The 23051-nt window shown below is 34.6% G+C and overlaps 2 protein-coding genes and 1 long non-coding RNA gene across 3 annotated transcripts in view; 1 reads left to right on the top strand and 2 right to left on the bottom strand.

Annotated features, from left to right (window-relative positions):
* The first annotated feature begins 887 nt into the window (after positions 1–887).
* On the top strand, positions 888–16078 carry LOC139976886 (uncharacterized). The gene is made up of 11 exons (XM_071985760.1): positions 888–1085; positions 6685–6774; positions 7321–7635; positions 7807–8148; positions 8707–8844; positions 10084–10121; positions 10220–10286; positions 10780–12845; positions 13218–13387; positions 13545–13630; positions 13956–16078. The coding sequence occupies exons 2-11, from the start codon at positions 6708–6710 to the stop codon at positions 14054–14056; spliced, it is 3390 nt and encodes a 1129-aa protein (XP_071841861.1). The 5' UTR covers positions 888–1085; positions 6685–6707; the 3' UTR covers positions 14057–16078.
* Positions 16079–16218: 140 nt separating this feature from the next.
* LOC139976912 (uncharacterized) lies at positions 16219–18162 on the bottom strand. Its single transcript, XR_011796314.1, has 3 exons — positions 17910–18162; positions 17579–17675; positions 16219–17289 (listed from the first exon to the last, which is right to left on the bottom strand). It is a non-coding gene; the product is annotated as an uncharacterized lncRNA (long non-coding RNA).
* A 640-nt stretch (positions 18163–18802) lies between these two features.
* The window catches only part of LOC139976899 (uncharacterized), a 134645-nt gene continuing 130396 nt past the window's right edge, over positions 18803–23051 (bottom strand). The window contains exon 8 of the mRNA XM_071985784.1: positions 18803–19024. Within this exon, the coding sequence (XP_071841885.1) occupies positions 18818–19024 (207 nt within the window). The 3' untranslated portion in view covers positions 18803–18817. The remainder of the gene's footprint in view (positions 19025–23051) is intronic.

The raw sequence follows: 23051 nt of genomic DNA, 5'->3' as shown, positions 1-23051 counted from the left end.
AAAACCAACTAATCCTTAAATAATCAAAACTTGAAAACCGTCATAGTGCTTGTGAAAGAGATGCGTTTTTAGGCGTGATTTAAGGAGGTAAAGCATGTGATTATGCAAATTTCGGAAGGTAGCCGGTTCCATAGATCAGGTGCAGCGACAGAACAGTAGATTGTATATAATTGTATATGGTATTACTTTGTATATAATGTATTGTGTATAGCATATATTGTTTAGTGTATATTATTAATGATATGTATATAATAGATACAAATATATGTTTGTATTACATAATATATATAATACCGTATAAGGTATATATCATATTATATTTGATAAAGTATTTTAAACATATAGTTATGTATTTTTTATGAAGTGTATACTACATATTATAGTATATAGTGAATAGTACATAGTATATTACAGTATATAATATAATATATAATTTATTTTGTATAACATAGATTATAAAGTATATCTACATATAAAGTATATAATATATATTATATTTTTAAGGTAAGGCATGTATTATTAAGCATATTTTTTTTATCATATATAACAGTATAATAATATTCAATGGTAGTAAACGAGTTAGTAGTATTTTTTTTTTACCTTTTTTAATTAGTTACGGAATGGCAGCAGCAAAAGCATCAACTAATGTAGCCTGCGTAACGAGGTAGACAAATGGAGGTAGACAATATCATAGCCTACGTTACATACAATATATGTGCATATTTGTCTAAAATGTTTATAGAAAAGAAAAGAAGAAAACACGTAAGCCTATTAGTTATGCATTGTTGAATTTACAAATTCTCCTAAAAGACACCTAACCAAAAATACAGACTGCATTGTCTAAGTGGGTACCATATTCTTTATTTCAGCGAGACATGTTTCACTTGCCCGACACGATACGTCAATTGATGTACATTCAAACTTAAATTTGATCCTGTTTTACTGATAATAGAAGTGCGACCGCTACCGGAATTCCCCTATTGTGCAATAATGTCAAAAGACGCCGTCGTCGCCATTTTGAATACTTTGTAACGTACACGATGTGTTGGAATACAAGTGAATTCACAGGAGCCATTTTCTAAAGGGTAAGTTATATTTTTAGAGGAAACATGATGATTTCAATTATTATAAACTCTGTAAGTGCTTCTGCATTGTATATTTTGTCATATTTCACTTAGCAGGCGTCTGCCTTTTTATATCGCAAAACTACAGGCAAACTGGGAACGAGAACATAATCATAATATTATCAAGCACGCACGATCATATAGGCCTATTTACTGTAATGGAATAGAGACTGCTAAAGCTGGTCAGACAGCGCTATTTATAGACCAGTGTCGTTAGGACGAACTGTCAAAATACTCAATCGATTAATGGAGAAAATTTTGCTGATAAACCAGGATTTTCGACCAGTAAACTTAGATACTGGAATAAAATTAGGAATCTCAACCGAAAATTCGAGATTTTCAATTGATAAATCCAGGTTAATCAAAGTAAGTTATATAAACATGAATTATCAACTGAAATATAGGTTTATCGGTGACAATTCAGGATTATCGACCGATAAACCTGGATTACCATAGTTATGGTTTCATATGTCTAGCCTATAGGCTACACAAATATAGGTTAACTTGTGTAATGGTTGTGGTGTGAATGCGACTGAGAGCCGGAACATACGGGAAAACAACTGCGTATATGTGTGTATTCCTAGTTTCCTCCATATTTTGTCCAGCCTACATGCTAACCCCGGCACCTGGGACTATGCCTAACCTCCATATTTCCCTCCTTTCCAATCAGTAAGAAATGAGAGGAGTCTCCCGGCTGGCTCTCTAATTGATCATATCACCATAGGGCCTACACGGTGTAAAATGGTGTGTAGCCGTAAGCAGACGCTATTGAAACAATTGCTGTTGTATAAGCACACATACATTGTTAATCTAATCGTGAGTTCGAGTATCTTTAGTGTGTACTTTGAACAGGTTACCTAAGATAAATATATACTTTCGTTTCAATATACTTGCTGTTTAACACGTAGTATGTAAATCATCCTTGCATAGAATGTAAGATATGCAGTAATCATTGTATCAGTAACGTAAGTATTAAGACGAGTAGGTCTATTGCGTCATTGCAGGGAACTACTCTTATATATATATATATATATATAGGTACCATGCCATGATAAGATTAATATCCATCCGCTCGATGGCATATTATCAGCAACCATTATTGCTTTTCTGCATTCATGTGAAAGAGCATAAATCAAAGTACAGCTGGTGTGAAAATAAGGTCTGAAGATGCTAGTCTATAGGCTAAACCATTTTCCAAACGAAATTCTTTAGTTAATTGTTGATATTACTCCGTACGAGCAGACGGAAAGGTTGGGGTTGAGTATGCTAAGCTTGCTCATCTTCTAGTTCAGAATATAAACGGTCATTATATGGACATTTTCAAGTGCCATGGCAAGACAATACCTAAACTATCATGTGGTATTGTAGGACTTGCCAGTTGAAAATTTCTGTCTAGGCTTTGGCAGGCCTTGAACGCTTAGTGTGCCAAGTTAATAGAACGATTACTCGCTGCAGCGTTCTAAAGTTTCTGTAGTAAACTGTCACATTGTAATTAATGCTATGATCATGTCTGATTAGGTTAACTAGACATAATCATTAGTTTGAAACTTTGACTCGAGGACGAAGCATGGCGTCGAATGAGCAGATTCCTCTACATCGGTCACTGGGTTAGATTCGGCTGTGTCTTGGTTCCTTTCGGTGGGTAACGGTGGTTGTTCCCGCTATACATGGAAATAACCAAAGTACATGTAGTTTTAACGTACGATGTTAAATACCATATGTGGTAACGTTACTACTTCGAAACAAGACACACTTTCCAATAATGTATAACATCCTGTCGTCGTCAGAGGCTTCGAGAACCAGAGCCAAATTGACAAAGAGCCAAGGAAAATGTTACCTGACCTCACAAATCATTCAAAATTAACGATATCTCCTGTTGATTTTCTTTCCTGTTAAAGTTGCATTGCAAGCTTCTTGATTTCATATCACAGGTGTATTTCATTTTGCTTATTTTACCGTTATCCTTAATGAAAAGCCAGTGGTGAGCCAAAGAAAGCAAGATGCACCTCTGCATTTCTTTGGTAGTAAGTATAGTGCGTTTCCGGTAAATTTAATATCTTACTACATTTGCCAAAATCCTTCAGAGAAGTTCAAATCTAAACATGTTAACTAATTAGACCTATATTAAGGAGCTGTGGCAGTATCAATTACAATTCTTACCTGTGCTTATTTTGATATCATATGTATTACATTAATTGCTATCGTACTAAACTTAGGTAGCTCCCTTTACTGGTATTCCAAGAAGATAACATATTACCATACATGTGAAAAAAAACTGAAATACTAATGACTAGTAGGCTAAAAAGCCCTAACTATCTGTAACACCACGTTCAATAAAAAATCGTCATCGTATAATTACGTGAAGATTCCTTTTTAATTTTGTTCTTTAAAGTTTTCGGGGTAGCTGACTCTGCAGCGAATCCATTTATGATGTCATGGTATGGGGTTGTGGTGGGAAGGAATGGTATGATGGGAAGGTACACGGGAGGGGCACTTTACTGCCCCTCATAAATATCGGTTTTAAATCATACCGGTATGACATGCCCCTTTTCGTTCCACATTTTCAAATATTAATTCACATTACACATATGGCATGAATAATCTGTGAGAAGATAGAACACGAGTAAAAGGAGTTCCTTTTGGTTTCACTAAAGGCAGGCAGATTTTGTTCAAAAGAAGGCAACGCAATGTTTCTTAAGCTTTATCAACTCTGCAAAATGTTCAAAGTAAAAATGTAATATATCCTATACAGCTCCAGGACAACAACGAGATTGTGGTGATTGTTGTACCCTTGCAAATGGAATTTCGGTTAAGATAAAGAAATCAAGTTAGATATTTCTCTTGTTAATTTATTCCCATTTCTCTTCCTATGATAATATAAAGAAGGCCTTTATGTTTTAACACATGTGATCTTCAGCATGATAATATATAGCTTCAACTTTATCAGTTGCCATTGACCTTTGTCCCAATACGAGTGCGTGTACATGTCAAGAAGATAATGATTATCGCCTTACCTGATATTAGAAGTATTGTAAATACTGTAGAGCCCAAACTAATATATACAGTAATCTTATCTTGTAAGTCTGCATACCGCAAGTTAAAATTATACAGACAATGGTTTCAGATTCGGCGTATCCCCATGCAACGTTAGCTTGATACTATTCTTGCATGGAAATTGTCTAGGGAGCGATGCAAGCAATGGATGGACGTTCCTGTTGAAGTAGAAACTGCAAAGTTATGTATGTCAAGCAGTTCACGAAATAGAATAAATGGTACTCACAGGAGCATAAATTCAATAGATATACCAACATGAACCATTTGCACTTAAGGCGGCCATTTCTCTGACTTCACATACATTTCCATCAGATCGAGATTTAGTATAAAAGTTAAGCTACTACATTTAATTCAGCTCGGTCCCACCACTACATTTCCAATATTTTTTCCATATTTTCCTCAGAAATGTTTCGAATAAGGTTACCTTTTTCATGAGTTCTTCAACCTTTCTCATAACTGCGGTCAAAGGACAGTTACCATAGAGCTTAAACTGTCTACTATTAGAGAGAAGAATTTTCTTTAGGCACAATGCTGGGTGACAGAACTTAGGCAGGACGAAAAGCCATAAAGAAATATTTGAGTAAGGCAACTGAATAACAAAGGAATGATCTTCAATTATGTCTGAGTGACATTAATTACGTACGTCATATTGAACTATATAGAAAATATTAAGGATATGTTGATGCAGATGAATTTCTGCGAGGTTCTTATTGTTGTGAAACAGAGGTATTTTTTATATATATTTTTTTATTCAGCATTAATACATTGATAGGAAAAGTAAAACTTTAAAGATTGCAGACATAGAAATGTTACAATATAAGTAATCTTAAACTTCCCTTTACCAAAGCAAGGGAATTTTTTTGTTATACCACACCCCTTTATGTGTTGATATGCTAGTATAACATAAGCTTTACCCTTGTATTAGTACATATCGCAAGAATGTAATGTGACGTCAAGTAGCTGTATTTTGATAAAGACGATTGCTGTGGGTTGTTATCGTAGTAAACCAGATACACCAGGTGCACTTATATGGTCCAATATACGTAACTGGTGGGAAGGGGAGGGAGAATGTGGATATTTGTAAGTACTTCAGATGATGGCACCTGAAACGTTGACATTTTAGTTGTTGTACCTTTCGACCCGAAGGAAAAACGCAATCCTTTACTCATATTTTATACAAAATATATCAGTTCTTTCAGTTCTTACTTCCTTATATTGAGTCTTAATTTCCAGTGCCCGTTGACGTCGCAAGGGACGTCATCAGGATTTCCTCTACAAATCCACAAAACTGCTCATAACAAATCAAACAACATAAAAGCAAATACTACATCGTGTAAGTTGGTGCTCTGGAAGTGTGTGTCGGGAGTGGGGGGGGGGGGGTCAGGCGTCGCCCTACCCCTCTTTAACGCAGCAAATAACTAAATGATTCGTTGGGCAAAAAATAACTAATTGGTGAAACACTTTAGTTGTCGATGGAGATGCAAATTAACATTTGGTACTGGAATATGCCCGAAGAGAGTTTAGGAGTATTTCTAGTGCACCTTTCATCGTAGCTGATCCTTCAGAAAATTAAATCAATAGAAAATGTTTCGATGGTTGGTTGTCAGTTTACTAGGAAGTTAGGCATTGGAATATCAGCTTCACTTTACAGTCACAGTTACAGGTTATTAGGCGATGGTGCTTTTATTGTGCTTAACATTTATATCGAAAATCTAATTTGCTTTTGTTGATACAGCTCAACTTTAGCTGAGACGAAACTAAACGTATGTCAATTTACCTGACAATGTATTTGCAAACCATTTTACATCTTTGTTTTCCACTTTTGTGTACGTAGCGCAACTGTATTAAAATATTCTACTGTTTTTTAGCAAATTGCTAATGTAGTTTGGTATCCGTCATGCGTATTTACTAAAAAGAGAGGCAGTTTATATACGCTTTTTCTACTTGTTAAGTATATTAAAATAGACATGATTGAAGTCAACCGTATGTGTGGACTAAAATGTTTGGTGTTTATCTGTTGTTGCATACATTATAATAATTCGACCAAAACACTGTCGATTGTTTTTGCATCTTGTAAGAAACATATCATAAATGAATGAAACCCCGACGCCATTTTGCTTGACACACATTGGTAACAAATATTCTAAACATGTCAATTGAAGGAGCTTAAAATAGGCCCCGTATAGGCCCCTGTATCACGTGACTTTTCTTTTGAAGATAACTTGAATCTTTGTGAGCTTAGAACTATGTATTCTTATTAAGATCTTACTTTCAATTTTGCAGTAACTCAAAAATTTGAGGCCTATAACATTAGTTCATTGAAACAGTCATTAAAACTTTGAAATAAGGAAAGAGAATACGGACAGGAACGTAATCCTTCTACTAATTTCCCGACGACTACTTCATTAATAAATAAATGGTCATTGTTTATTAAATATGATTGTAAATTGTTGTAATTGTCTTAATAATATATATATATATATATTGTTATCTTCTAAATACACAGTGATCGTTTGATACTTCAAGAACATGATGGACTTGATACACCAGACAGTTGCGATCTTAGTTCTAATAATGTCATTTATATATGTTGGAGGTAAGACAAATAAGAATTAATTTGTTAATGCTTACCATATATATCAAAGTAATGACTGCATGGCAATTGATCTCTGATCAGTGGCGTCAAGAGGATTTCAAAGTAGGAAAAAAAAAAACAATGTTTCCGAACTGTTTGGGAAGAATGATGGAAGGAAAGAGGCTACTGAATATAAACTTAAACCCCAGTCTGAACAATCGCCTCTTTGTGATTTCCAATATTACTAAAAACTGCACAATTGCTTGTTTTTTAAACGATAACAGCTATTCAAGACATAATCGGAAAATAGTCTGAATAAAATATGATATGTGTAAAGTAATATATACAAAAGCATAAATAAAGAAGTGCTCTATATTCACCGGTCAACGGAACAAATTCATGTTTTAAAAGTTACAGATTAACGATTGTTTAATCAATCTTCACTGTCGATTGCATTCTATAAGATACTATTGAATTAGCATATATCAACTATTTGTTTTAAAAACACCGAGTCTCATTCCGTTAATATGTAAATAAAGTATATGAAATATTATGTTTTCTTAACAGATGCAAGCAATGTTCAGTGTCAGCCCAAGTGTTCTGCAGAAATGGGAAAGTCGTTTGAGCTTCCATGCCATGTTTTAGGCTCCAACTACGACTTGTATTGGTACAAAGGATTAACAACGAGCACCGTTCCTTTGTTATCACTCGTAGATGGCATATCAGGTGGCAGCGAATACCAGAAAGGGGAATTTGAGTTAACCGTCAATGGATCTCTTAGAATCATTAATAGCCAGTTACAACATGAAAACAGCTATACGTTGACAGCTTACTTTGAAAACTTTGAACAAGATACATCAAACACGGCGCTTTTAATTTACAGTAATAAACACATCCCTTTTCTATATTATTTATTATTTATTATTTAGTTTGCGGTGCAGTTGTAACATTTTGAATCCATTGATATTAATATAATGTTGTATCAATTGAAATACAAATTTTCACAGTAGTCAACAACACTGAGTAAATATCGTGAACAATTTATCCTGACAGGTCGACCCGATCCCCCGTGCCCACTGATTGATGCCTGTGGTTCTACCTGTACTGGCTGTCAACTGAATGTTACCACTTATGGATCATTGACTTGCTATGTGAATGGCTCTCGACCAATGATGGACGTAGACTGGATTGTAACTAACCAGTCTGGAGTGAGCTTCACCAAAGAAGAGCAAACTCATAAAGAAATGGGTGACAGATGGTACACTGAGAAAACCATTGAATACACAACACCTGATTGTGGAGCAGATGCTACTTTCAGATGCATTGCTTCCTTTTCAGACTTTCCATTACTCTCTCTCCTTGATACTTACTCCAGCACTGTTAGGATAAAGACAGGTACCGTGACTGTTTATAATGTGTTCCTTGATTTTACAGAAGTAATATTCGTAAAGACTCAGTTTTTTACAGTTGAATTGAATAACGTACACATTTTGAACATACCAGACGGACAGTGTAGAATATTCATAACGAAGTGATATACATAGTTATGTCTTATTTGTATTTGGAAGCGTAAATTTGGACACATTTGGTTAACCCCTTGGAATTAAGCAAATGTAACACACGTCCTTGTTTTACCCACAATTAGGGCAAAACGTATACCCTTAGCAATAGTGAAATTATAGGTCTTTGGAGAAACAAACCTATATCAATAGTGTAAGAACCAGGATTTGTGACTTTTCTTCTATCAGGTATAAAGGGGAATTGCCAATGATAAATGAAATTGCGACAGCGTAGAAAGCAGTATGGGAAGGAGGTCATTCTTCAGCTTCAAAGCGTGTATATGATAACATCGCAGTTGTGGCCGATAACACGAAACATTGAGATATATCTTCATTGAAATTCCTGACGTGACCTGACATGTACAATCTTCGTTGTTTGATTATATCGTTTCAGGAGCCTGCAAAGACTCTCCTCCAATGCAACCCACGAGTAGCCCTAAAGGTCCAGTCGCCTGGCCCTTTGTCGTTATTGGAATTGTTATCGTCCTCGTGGTATTAGTCCTATTTGCTTGCTTTTTGTATCGAAGAAGAGGTAAGGATAAGTATGGTGTTTTGAAATGATCTAATTTCGTTCAATAATCCGAATATACCAACAACAGAGAAAACCATGATCGTCTCAACTCCCAAATATGTAGCAAAAAGTATTCTGGCAACTGCAAACTTTTATGCAGCACACTATCTGCATAGGAGAAAATAATGATTTGAGTCGTTGTCACAACAGATAATATTGACCTCAAGAAAGCTAGAATATTTCAAGCATACTTTCATACATATTTTTGTGCTCTCCATAATCTCCACAAGGGCGAACAAGAACTAAATAATAGTGCTGCAGCTTCTGATGGTCATGTACTTGCAGACAGTAACTGTGTACAGTTGCAATCATAGAGCAAGTTACAGTTTTGTCTTGTTTTTCACTCGAAACTTTGCTGAGCTAGTCATTGTAAATAAGTCGCAAATATTTATCAATTTAAATTATCGTAACGGATGAGGCGTGGGATGGTGGATCGGGTGGGTAGGACGTGTGCTCTTGCCCATTAAATTTTCTCCTGATTTGCCCTTTATTCAGGTATCTTTTTTTTTATTTCAAATGCCTCCCCCTCCCCCAACTGTTCCTAGCCAACCCCAAACTTGCTATTTCTTTTGCCGCCACTGCCAGTTCATACAATTGAGTGTAGTGAGTGTATATATAGTGACCTTGTTAGTGCACTTCTACTCCTGTCCTGATACAAAATTATATCATGTTGTTATGACAACTGCATATATAGTATACCTTGCGACATATCCAGGCTGACTTTGTAGTGTTGTTCACCGTACTACATACACTATAGCCTATTTCTGTTGTTCATGTTATTTTACTTCTGCATCTAATTTGTTTTGAGACTGTTAACTATTATAAAAGTAGAGAACATCTTTACAGCGTTTGCACACATTGTTGGCTATATTTCATTTAAATATTGGCAAAAGACAAGTGTAAAATTTTCAGATGAAAATTGATGTTTAATGAGTCTGATGTATGAATGAACCGAGATATAACGCTATCGTTGGATGCACGCAACCTACCGCCTGGGAGATCGCTTGTGTTGTACCGCCGTTCATTGCTTCTCCTGCGATAGCCGCCGGTATAGACAGTTGAATATCCCCTTATATAATCATATAAAGAATAATACAATTTACAAAGCTGCATTAAATTCTTTTGCATATTAACAACGAACATTAAAATATCAAAGCCACAATAATTGAACCGATCATATTCTAATTTTTGTTTATTTAGGTACGTATACACAGATCGCAACTCGGGTTCCATACGTGGTAAGAAGGATATTATATCTCTTTTACTTTATAGTCTTTAATCACAATGTGTTCCTGTTATCCATCTGTTTGAATAAATTCCATATCTGTTCTTACAGCAGGAAACACAGACCACAAATACGAAACCAAAACCAAAACCGAAGCCGAAGAAAAAATCCCTTGAAGGTATGAGATAATTGTTCATCTTCAACATTATTATTCCAATGCAAGAAGACTTGACGCGACTGCCCTAAGAAATTACGGGTATTATAAAAAACAAGTCTCCATTATGAGGTACAACTTTATAGCTTACACATTCAGTAACATATGTGAAAAAGCTAAAAACAACAACATACGAGTCGATCTTTAAAACTAGAATAGGAGAAAACAAGTATGCTGCTGAATTATTGCAACAAGGAGATTTCATAGCTACACGATGATAATGAATGAAAGAGGTTTTCTATTTTTAACAAAAGATAGCGCATCATCAATGCAGGTATCATACATATAGTGGTCATAACATAACAGTTTTATGTTTATTGCTGATGTCATCCCTGCCTGTCATACTCAAATTTTAATGCAAAATATAAATTTCTTGCCCATTGAAACCATTCCTTTTAATAAAATCACAACGTTGTACAATCTTTGTAGTCATTGATATGCTTATTATTTTCTTTAGAGAGGAAAAATACATTAGTAGAAGGGCTAATGAAATACTACGAGAAATTTTGCTTCATCAAACCACTACCATGGAGTGAACCAATACCAATACATGCCCTTTACACTACATGCCAGTGCACCGTCACTAACGAGAACGGTGACGTCAGTCATCACGACAGCGACATTCTGTCTACACCGGAGTTTAACTACGATAATAATCGGGTGATCATCATAGCAGATTTAGGTTACGGGAAGACAACCTACACTCAACACTTGGTTAGCGATTGGGCATCAAAAATGAAACTTCCGAAAATTGGCAGAAAAAATCAAACCAGTGAACCTATACTAATATATATTCACCTTAAAGAGGTTGATCCCTCGATGATACTTTCCGAAATTGTCCAAAAAATGATGCCTGTTGGAAACGATTTGATGGTGGAAGATATTGTTGAAATATTTCTGAATTTTGAGTTTCAAGTACTCTTGGATGGGCTTGATGAGCTATCGATGTCTACGATTAGTACCAGTACATCTCCTGAGAATCCTACTAACGATAAAGAAGAACGTGTCAATCTCCTTCAAGAGGAGGGTGAAAATGATGCTAATCTGACGGTCGAAAATTTACTCCATGATAAAATAAACACTGTTAAGTTTAAAAAGATCAAGGTTTGGGTAACGTCTCGTGAAGTTGATGATATGAAGGCTTCATTTGCCCTTCCATATTCTAAGGTAAAATTGAATGGTTTCAGTAATTCTCAAGTCAATGAGTATATTCATAAAACCTGCAAATATTACTTTAAATCACAAGTAATACCCCAACTAACCTTGATCCACGAATCAAAGATGACGACAAATACCGTCAGCCAGCCGGTGACAGATGAAGGATATAAAAATGCCGAAAATGTAAAGTATGAAAATCCGATGAATAGGGGAAAGAATGGTAAAAACATAAATGAGGTTAACGAAGAAAATAAACAAACCTCGGGAGAGAGAAAACAAGACATAACGGAGCAAACCCAAACTGTTGATGTGGAAAAACTTCAAAACGAAGAAAGAAAAGACGAGGACATTTTTACAGAAGATGGCATAAATGAAGCAAATGAAAGTAACATTAAACCTGACAAGGTGACGGATGATGCAACAAAAATGTTAATTCCCGCTGCTCATGACGAGATAATGCAAGGAGAATCAGAGCAGAAAGATAACATTGTTCCACGAAACGACGGACAGAACCCGGAAGCCTATGATACTTTTGAAATACTTTCAAACAAGGTTACTGATTGTATGGAATTAAACGAAATTTCTCAAAATTTTTCTGAAACACCCCTCCTGCTGATTATGATTGTTCATATAATTACATGCAGAATGTTAGATCCAACAGGGAAATATAAAGAAGTGAATGTTAACAAACTGACAACAATAATAAGGTTAGTGATTACCTGTTTGGAATCCCGATACGTGCAGAAAGTTAATAACCAGTCCATTCAAGAAGATATTAAGAGTCTGGAAGCTAGACTTGGTAAAATAGCATTTGAAAACAAAATGAGCCTTTCATTGGGTAAACGCGAGTATTGGAATGATAAACTTGGTGATAAAGATACCCAACTTGCCTTAGACGTAGGTTTGCTCAAGTATTCAAAGAAGGTAGGAAGCGGAGGAAGTCAATTAGAAGAATTGGCTTTTTCGTCCTTTGCTGGAATCATGTTTTATCATGAATTCTTTCAGGAATTTCTAGCTGCTCAGTATGTGCCAGAAAAGGATAAAGAGTGGGCGTGGATAGATGAATTTATAAAAAAGAGTAATGACGAAGCAACGGTTAGGTTATTACAGTTTATGTTCGGCATGAATCATTCTAGATTGGATAAAGCAGTAAAATCTCTCTTGGAGGATCAGAAAATGTGGAACAATTTGATCGACTGTATTTATGAAATGAGTAATCTCGAGAAGAGGCAGGCAATTATAAACAGCATGTACGACAAAAGGGGTACACTGGGTGGCTATATGAACATTAACATACAGCATCTTGACAGGAAACACCACAGAGTTGCCTTAACAGAATTCTGCGATGCTTGCAATGCTTCCGATGTAAGTAGTGGTAACGCTGTAAATTTATTTTAAAACAAAATGTGGTTCATTTAATTTTTGAATTTATGTTCAACTTGTCAAAAAATGATTCCTAAGCTTGTTTTAAGAAACGGCTGATTGTCCATCGTAATTATTTTATTCATTTAACATATTACTCTAATGGATGTTCTTTATATCGTAACCGTATCGTAATTTGATTGGTCATTTGTTTTAGTTTTACTACATTTATGTTTCTTGTAAAAATACGCATTAATGTGATATGCCTCGATAAATGGTTATTGTTGAATTTGTGTTGTTCTTTGAGTTATTCAACGTGCACATATATGACGTTCCTTAATGTTAACGTCTTTTTAATTACTTGTCTTCCAACAGGTAAGACTGAGACGAATGACACTTAGAGAAGATTGTGCTATTGACTTCATAAAAGACGTAACACTGCCCTCATTAAAAATCCTGATATTTCTGGAAATGAACATCAACGAAAACCAATTCGTATCAATTATCACCAGCCTTACAACTCGAAAATATCCAGAAATCATACAGTAAGAATGTTTAATAATACCTCGTTATAATCATCTGTGAAATGTGATTAGTGTTATCTTTTGTTATCGTGATGAATTATTACTTTTGTTTCGTTGTATATATATATATATATATATATAATATTATATATTTATTTCTTTATATTCTCTTATGAAGGTTCGTAAAATGTTCGGTACCGAAGGAATTAAAAGAAGAAGACAAACAGAAAGTGGAATCAGCTTTGACGGGATTGGACATGAAAAGTGAGTGATATTCTGAATACGATTTTTTGGACAATATACAAGAACCAGATAAAGAAACTTAATTGTGTGTACATTTAGTTGGAAGTTGGTTCATTTTAATGTTCTTTTTTTCAATTTTCATGAAATGTTTGTTACTAACTTTCAAAATATGTACTAAACTAACTCTCCATTACATTTAGTATTTTTCGGTTTACGATTAAGTGTATTCATGTGTGGACCTGTTCATAACCTACTAATAACAGGCCTTCTTTACGTTCTTTTTTCTTGCAGAATCGTTACGTTCATTGTATTAACTTATTCCACTTCTCTCTTATCTACGTTTTAGTATATCAATGTGGGACGACTTCGCAATCTACCATGAGTGTACCAAAATTCAACCCAAAGAAAGGAACATGGGGAAATGAATTGTTTCCAAAAGATATGTAAATGTAATCAGTCTTTAATGCGTCATTTAATGTACTCAAAACGAATGTCTTAACTACCGGAGTTTGTGAAGTCTTCGTGAGCGTTGCTACAGTTGTTTGAAATCAACCGATCCTGGAGACTTCACAATTGAATGTTTCATTAATGCCCTACTACGAATGTGGATGCAATGCAGAGAGCACACGGCACATCTTGTTTATGCAGAGGTCATTTTAGGTCATCCGACTCGAATTATTTGTGAACAGGAAACACTCCAAAGGTCAAACTTGAATGAACTTTATAAGTTGTTGGTGGATCCGTCGTATTATTAATAGAACCTTCTGATATTAAGTGTGAGAAGGAAATCAATCAGCATGGATCTTTTGTTTTAATTCTAACAGATGACTGTTAAGCAAGACACATCAAGGGTTACATTAATATAAGCAAGGGGCATTAATTCTAATTGAAAAGTGGGGGGAGGGGGCATAAAGGACTGATCATGGATAACATTGAAGGCGTCTGCGAGCTCCATTGTGCAAATCCATTATCGAGTGAGGTCCAGGGGCCCGAGTAAAGGCACCTGATGTGGGGAGCAGCCCCGGCGGGGCCCAAGGGGCGGACTCACATCCAAAAATATGTAAGTCTGAAACTGTTTGGTCCCTGAATTGATATGTCAGTCAAAATATATTTCAACAATAATCACATATTACAAATGAAATAGACTTAAATTATCTTTATAATATGCGGGTGTTTCTGAGGGCCTTCATCATTATTAGTAAACTTGAAACCTAAGCAAAAGTCGGAAACATTCTTGAAGTTTGCACACGAGACTAAACGCACTTTGTTATAAAGATGTCTCCAATATGAAAACATGGTGAAACACGTACATGTTAAGAGCATTATTGGGTATGAAGTCCTGAATGACGGTATATTGACACTAGTTTTTGTTTCTGTTTATGCCTATGAAAGAATTTTGTTGCAACAGGGATGGGAGGGGGGGGGGTGCGCATATGGGACAGTAATAACTAGTTATCTCATAGAACAATGTTTCAGCTCCTTTTATTAGATACACGAATCTTTATAAGCCTGATAATCCTAGTCAGTCACTATACCTGGGGGAGGGGGACATTCGATATTGTGTGCCCCATGCACCCTTCAAAAAGTGAGGCACGTTTCCCCCTACATCCCCCATGATTGACGCCCTGACTAAAGGTATATTAACACTAGTTTTTGTTTCTGTTGAAGTCTATGAAACACTTTTGCCAAATCACGAGAAAACAAACAACATTTAATGCGTTAATGGAAATGGTTGTAGTAGTTTTTAGCGTCTTGACGAATACCTGGTAATTTTTGTCTTTATATTTGCATATTCCGGTTTCATCTATTCAATCTTGTTACATATCGGTAATTCTTCACGTAGATATACATATATTTTAAAGCCGGGTAAATTATACTTCCAAATTCTATCAAAGAGTCATAATAGAATTATATTTAAAGCATATTTATTACGTAAAAGTTCTGTAGTGGAAGTCAAATACTCATTAATTATCAAAACTACATTATTGGCCGATAAACATTGCTCATAGCTCAGTAATTTTCGGTAATGTATCAACAATCAATCATGTTTACCACTTGATAACCAGAATAACAACTGCTAAGAGCTTTTTTAACATATAAATACAATTTATCAATAAAATAAACCTCATCTTTATCACAGCTTACAACAGTTATAGTTTGTGTTAATGACGAAAAGTGCGAGAACTTTGAAAAATCGACAGTGATTGCTTTATGATACGCATTAATAGTGAATAATGAAAACTGTGTGATTTAATACTTAATTCCATCAGTATTTTAAATATCGAATAACTTTAATCGCCATTTCCTATTTAATATTCATCCAATTGAGTTGATAACACGATAACAAGTAAAAAAAAGGGTAAAATATTGTCTTCTTTTTAGTAGTTTTTGCTCAACTGTTTTTTAACTGCCTGGTTCAATTCCACAGCTGCAGCTATTGTAATATGTATCACTATTATGTAAATATGACAAACATATACTGTCTAAAAACTAAGCAGACCGTAATAAACCTGAATTTATCCAGAGAACGGAAACGTGCAAACTACGGTCGCAACCGACGAAATGTATCTATACTTATAGAACAGAAGTGTTTTACGTATTAAACTAAAAATAATGTTATTGCTACTTCAATTCAACGTAAAGGTTAACTAATAGAGATACGAAAAGTGGGTGAGAACGGTGTTTAAAAGTGTCCCCTTACACACTCTTGCCTGCTTATTTTAATTTCCCCTCTGCCTGATAATATGTTAAACAAGATTGGCATACGTGGTTACACCTTTTGTATTTCCAATGATTAAAGTTGTTGCATACTAGCCAATTGTTGCGCTTTGTACATTTTTTTCCTCAGAATTATTGTCTTGTGCAAATTGTTTAAACAATTGATCTAACATAATCAACAATTTTTGTTATTGATTGAATAAATTGCGGAAATACTACAATTTTTCCATCTTATATGTATTTATTACACGATCAGGGAACTGGACATGTGTTAACGTTTTATGTACAGGTACAAACGACTTGATACAAGCAGATTGCTGCAACTTGAGGTAATACCAAATGACAAGTATAATTTATTCATATGTAGTTTTTTTTTGATAGCCTTTGCTGCTCTTGCCTGTAAGATATCAGTGTTCTATGTAATATTGTAGCAATATGGAAAAAAATTGCGGTAGCTCGGAGGTCGGTAAATCTCATCTGAATATCGACCACTGTAGTTGCTGTAGTTTAGCATATCTTCTGATATATAGTCCTACTCTGAACTTAAAAAAATAATAGTATTAGCTTCTTCAATATGTATGAACATGCTGGTAATGAACAAGGAAACGTGAAGACAGAAAATACATCTTACAGCAACAAAGTAACTCTTTTTTACATAAAACTGTCCTTTACCACAACTAACCTGATGCAAAAAGGAACAGAGCTGATGTTACCAAAAATCTTTAAGACGAATAATCCATTTAATCTGGTCCCATGTATTATGTGCCTCTCATCATTTTACTAGCTGTGTTGTCATAAAAAAAAGGATTTATGTCCTAAGCGCCTTGAACTTCGGAACGGTACATTGTACTTATAATTTTCAATCGATATTTTCTATTAGCTGAAATAGCTTTGTCTTTAACGCCGTAAGGCTAATTCGATCTGCAGGATCCACCTTCAAGCAAGACGTCATAACTTCGTATCTGAATTGAAAAACATATTACAGAGAATGTAAACTTGCGTTGTACTTTTATATAGCAAATATCAGTATGAATTCAAATAATTAAGCTGATGCATCGTAATGTATTTCCAGCGTGATTTTAATCCAAAAATTTGCTCTTAAGAATAAATAATTGTAAATAATATTTAGAGTATGATAAATTCCAAACAAGATATTTAGCATGTGAAGTATATTTTTCATATGCAGTAATAAATAATATAATTCAACAGTCCAATAGTAACAAACCTACAACTAAATAGAACATAACTCACAGAGCGTCTGAACATAAAACAAGCTTTGAAAGAACTGGTAAAGCATCAGGCTGAGCAGCAAACTTCATAATATCTAATCCATCAAACGGAGAAGCACCTTGAGTAAAACAGAAACAATTACAAGACACTATTTCCTTTAATGAATGTTCTTACAGTAGATTAATTGCTTCTCACTGTACAGTAATTTGCATTTCATGTTAATATTAAAAATAAATTTGAAAAAAAAAGAATTAGACTTAACATATCATTCATTATATGTATAATATACAGCTATCTTTATGTATATTGCGTTCGAAGTGTATACTTCAAATTTAATACTGAAAACGTTTACCTTGAGAAAATATCTCCCAGATGAAAACGGCAAAGGACCAAACATCACTTTCTGGGTCATAATGTTTCTTGAAGATAGTCTCCGGGGCAAACCATGGAAGACGAAGGTTTCATACAAATTTTGAGCACGTTCATGTAATTCACACAGTATGGAACATGTTATGATAACTTAGAAAATATTCAATGGCATGTTCATTTATAAATAAATTCATCATCGTACCTCCCTACAATTGATGGCTAGGGATATGAAATTGTTAACTATCATAAATGTGAGTACGTGGATAAGTGTGAGTAAGTGAGGAAAAACGTGTGTCTAAACTCCTCATAGACCGCAAGTCTGATCAAGTACAAATTTGTTTGCTAGATGTATATTGGTGTAAACTCGTGTCTGAGAGATTGAAAGCGTCTTATGTCGAAGGTCAAACAAACCCCCCAAATTTAGTTTACCACTTTTCTGCTTGTCAACAACACTTAAAGCCACGATATGTAAGGAATGATGAGAAGAAATTTTAAATTAGGACACTTTTTTGGGTCAGGGTCAAGGGTCAATTGAGGTAAAAGGTCATGTTGGCCTAAATTGTTAAAAAAAAAATGTGTCGCAGACTCCACCTACACTGTAGTTCTGATCAATTTCAAACTTTGTAGGTATGTCCCTGACCATCGAAACTCATGCATACATGATTGGTAACGTCATCGGCCAGATGTGAAAACGTTTTTTTTTCATCACATGCTTATCATACCGCAAGTAATGTAGAGAATAAATTTTATAATAGTACTTATGTGGGTGCAAAGAATCGAGGTCAAAGGTCAACGGAGGTAAAAGTTCAAATTGCCCTAAATTGTGCGGAGGTGATGAGATCTGTAATTCCATGGATTGTCCTCTTGTTAAATATTGTGGTACTGTTTTATTCATTTGAAAGAACTTTCAGATAATCGTTGCATTTTGCACAAGTTAAAAAAAAAAGAAAAAGAAGAACCAAACAGTTTTTTCCTCACCTCAAACTTGATATTTGAGAGCATTGTCTTGGTAGCTGATCGCAAGTTGAAGTCGTACAGTTTGCACACCATGTTAGGTGTTAAAAGAACCTTTCTCGAACAAATAGCAGGATGATCACACTGTAAAATAATTTTTTATTAAAGTGTTCTTAAGTGCTTAGGACTTTTCATAAAGACTTATTTTATCATTGATAGCTCATCCTGAAATCTTGGGGTTAGATATGTTACAAAACAGAGAGAAGTTCGAGGCGACGTCAGAACCATTCGCATAGGCATCTTACTTTAGTAAGTTGATTGATAACAAATGACACTGATACTCACGTCTATTGATTCAAGAAAGAATAAGGCCTTCAGGGGTTCCAATAAAACGATCCAATCCGAAGGGCATCGGTTGATTGAGCGGATCTACTTAGTCCCTGCATGTTTATAGTCTTGGAATAGACATCGTCGTATTTCGCTTTACAAAGGACATCTCTTAAAGTACCATTTGTGATGTATTCCGTGTAAATGTAGTAAGGAACTACAGTGTTTGGATCATAGAAAGTGGAACAAGAATATATTATATCGAGAAGTTCATTTATTTTTCCAAACATGAATCAGATAAAGAAATAAACGATATTGTTGATAAGGCAAATCTCAATGACAGGTGCATATTTTATGTAAACAATTTAAGCAATTTATTGCCTACGTTTTACTGTGTCAGCCGCCACAATTTCTACTACATTTCTGTGCTTCGGAATATGTCTGAGATGTTCAGCCAGCAATCTGATATGAAGCCAGTCTTCGTTTGCTGAGTTATCTGCAATAACAAAATATATATCTCTGAATTCCATTTCAGTTCAGTAAAATATAAAACCCTTCATTCACCGCTGGTCTTTACATTAAAATACAGACCAGCCTGGGAAAATCTCCCCCCCCCCCACACTTCCACCTTTCAGTTATTGTGTTCACCAATAATGTGTTGTTTTTAACCTTTAAATGTGTTGTCGTTAGCCTGCTAAACCATTAAAACTGATCGTCTTGCTTGAAAAGTGTACAAGGTTTAAGATAAGTGGGCAGTAAGTTGGACGACTCATCTAGATTCCATGACTGATATAGCACCCGCTGCTGTTTCTGATACACTGGAGGAGCCCTGCAAACAAACGGTTTCTTTTCATAGTTGCTAGAGTTAGAGTGTACTGTATTAACCAAGAAGCTATGCAACAAACATTTACATAACATACAACCTATTTGCTATTATACGGGGATCTGTCTTTTCATTTCGATGCCATCGATCTCTTCATACATAGTATATTGGTAATGCAAGCATTGTATATATTTAATTAAACAGTAGTTAGAGTATAGTGAAGTAATCAGGAAGCTATGCAACATACATTAAGATACCACACAAAGTATTTGCTACTATAAGCGATCTATTTTTTCCTTTCCTAGATGCTATCCATCTCTTCATTCGTCCCGTACAAGGTATAGAGCTCGTCAGTATAATGTCCCCTCGATTTAACACAGTGTTGTCTCCATAGAAGTAGAACTCTTTGAAAAGCCAAGAGAAAATGGAAAAGAGTAAAAAAACTTATGGATAAAACGGTAGTCGAAGCAGTGACCTCAGTTTTAAACACTGCTCATCTAAACTGTCAAACTATTGGTTGTTTTCGTTACCTATATTGCCTTTTATTTGTCTAGGGACGGCATTAAAAACCCACAGCATCTTGCGTACTCTGTGTATAGATTAGGAATTTACCAATATTGCATATTAATCGTTACAATACATATTTAACAAGCATTCTTTATTACTATAACATTTTTAGTCATCAACTCAGTTTTGTTACAATGAATTATAGTTATCATCGACCTTCCCACAACTCTGATCGTACGGAATTGATAAATAAGCAGGTTTTAGAAGGAAAACGAAACTTACCACCAACCATGCATATCGTCTGGAGATTCATATTGTACTTCTTCACTTACAGGTATGCTGATTGTTTCAAATTATGTTGTTGTCACCCTTGAAATAACATTAAATTAACTAAATATTGACTATTACAAATAGGTTTAATGAAAACTTCAGTATACTGCTACCTCAAACGGAAACAAAATATAATTCTTAGAAATGCGATAATATGAAGACAAAATATGTAACTGTTATTGTGAAGAAAGAAGCATAAATTTGGACACAAATCCCAAATTGTACAAATTATAAGAGCTTAGTATAGCTGAGTATAACTTCATTAGGAAACTTCATGTTAATTTGAATATGTGTTTACAGCTCAGATAAGGAAGTTGAAGTGACTTACTCTGTTCTCTCTTTAGTGCCCATCCTCTGTGATCTAAGCCCTAAAAATAAGACAGTGTGTGAAATATAATCACATGTACCTATTCTGTAACAGCACAGAAATGAAAAGGACGTCACGTTAAGCTCCTGATTTTTAAGATGGACTAAAGTTTTATCTTTATTTTCGTTTTTTTATTTTCTGTTTGTTTTGTTTTTAATTTGCAGAAATAATTTATCCTTACATTTTCCCTTCCTTTTCAAAATAATGACTTGTTTAATTCCAACAGGAATGTTTATTTTTATTGTGAAACTAAGTTTTAATTTACTTTGAAAATGATTATCAAGATGAGGGGAATTGATATCGAAGTCGGATTGAATTGTTAGTAAGTTTATAACAATTAACTATTTTCGGTTACACAAAATTGACAGAAGAGGGTTGCTCTTGAAACATTTTTTTTTATTTTGAAATTAATCTCAGTCATGTGGGCTGTAATGCTAAGCTACTTGCATTCTCCAAACTTACCTAACAGGTCCTTTGAAAGATTAACAATTGCAAAGAAGGGCGACAGGAAATAGACAGTTCAGCAATTTGATAATCGTCCAAATATTATACTGGCCACGTGAAATTTACAAATTGAGTCTCAATTTTGTGGCAAACTACTTCTGAAGCTTCGTTTGCCCCATTAAATTAATACGTTTTCAGTGACGTTTCAAACTTTGTAGTTTGTTTTCATAAGTCAGTATGAATAGATTAATCCAATAACAATACCATCATAGCATATATTTACGTACTCTGAACTTTATAAAACATCAGTAAACTCGTCACGGTCGATATAGTGAAGAGGATTGGAACGATAAAATAATATGCGCCAATTTTGCCTTCATCAGTATCTGTATAGAGTAATTGAGTAAAGAAAAAGATTTTTATAAGTTTTTTTTGCTTGTGTTAATGGCACTTCATTAATTACATAGTTCCTTTAAATAATAAAGGCCGGTTTACAATTGATATTAGTATTCTCTTCGTGATCCAAATTACCACTGATTTAAGGAACGAACAATCAATAGAGCATTTGCTTGTCTGAGAAAGTGAAGAAAACTGTACCGAGCTTCAATAACGTTTCACTGAGGTATCTCGTTATGAGTCCAAACTATAATTAAATGGAAGTCATAAATGAACGACATTATTACCTGATGTGTCGTGTGGTGTATCTGAGTTTGGATTTTGGATGCGAATTAAAATTTCACTCTCTTGGTGGACTACATATCCGCCATTAACTTTACATGTGAAATTTTGAATATTGACTCTAATTTTGAACTTGAAATTTGATGTCAAATTAGTCATCTCTAGTTTCGTGACGTCATTAAAAGATTCAGTTTTTTTTTATAAATTCCGTTCTGTAACCACGTCGCGTTTAACGGTAGGATTGTGTTGAAAATAGCACATTGTATCTCTACATCCGAAACCTCAATAGCCGAAAATGTCCTGCTAGTATACGTATTTACAACTACGTTTTCCCCAACAATTTCAATTGCTGGTGTAACTATAATTAATAATAAGGAAAACATATACATTTATATTGAAAGTTCTTCCGCACAATGAAATATTCATCATCATGATTAAATAAACCCTGATAAATATCAATGATTAGCTGATTTGAAATTTATTGATGACAAATAGCTACATTTGTTAAACAACCACTGAAAGTAGATGCATGCTTTAAATTTATCTTGGACATGAACCACACATGAAAAGATCAGTTGATCTTTTTACCAACACGTTTACCTTAGATCATTGACACCAATTGCGACGTTGATTACTCACAGTGTACTCCCAGTTCTCATCCAATTAATGATTATAATTGTTCGTTGTACTCATAT

This window comes from Apostichopus japonicus, chromosome 12 (assembly GCF_037975245.1).
Source record: "Apostichopus japonicus isolate 1M-3 chromosome 12, ASM3797524v1, whole genome shotgun sequence".
Classification (NCBI taxonomy): domain Eukaryota; kingdom Metazoa; phylum Echinodermata; class Holothuroidea; order Aspidochirotida; family Stichopodidae; genus Apostichopus; species Apostichopus japonicus.
The sequence above is the reverse complement of the archived record's forward strand: the minus strand, read 5'-3'. Positions and strand labels throughout refer to the sequence as shown.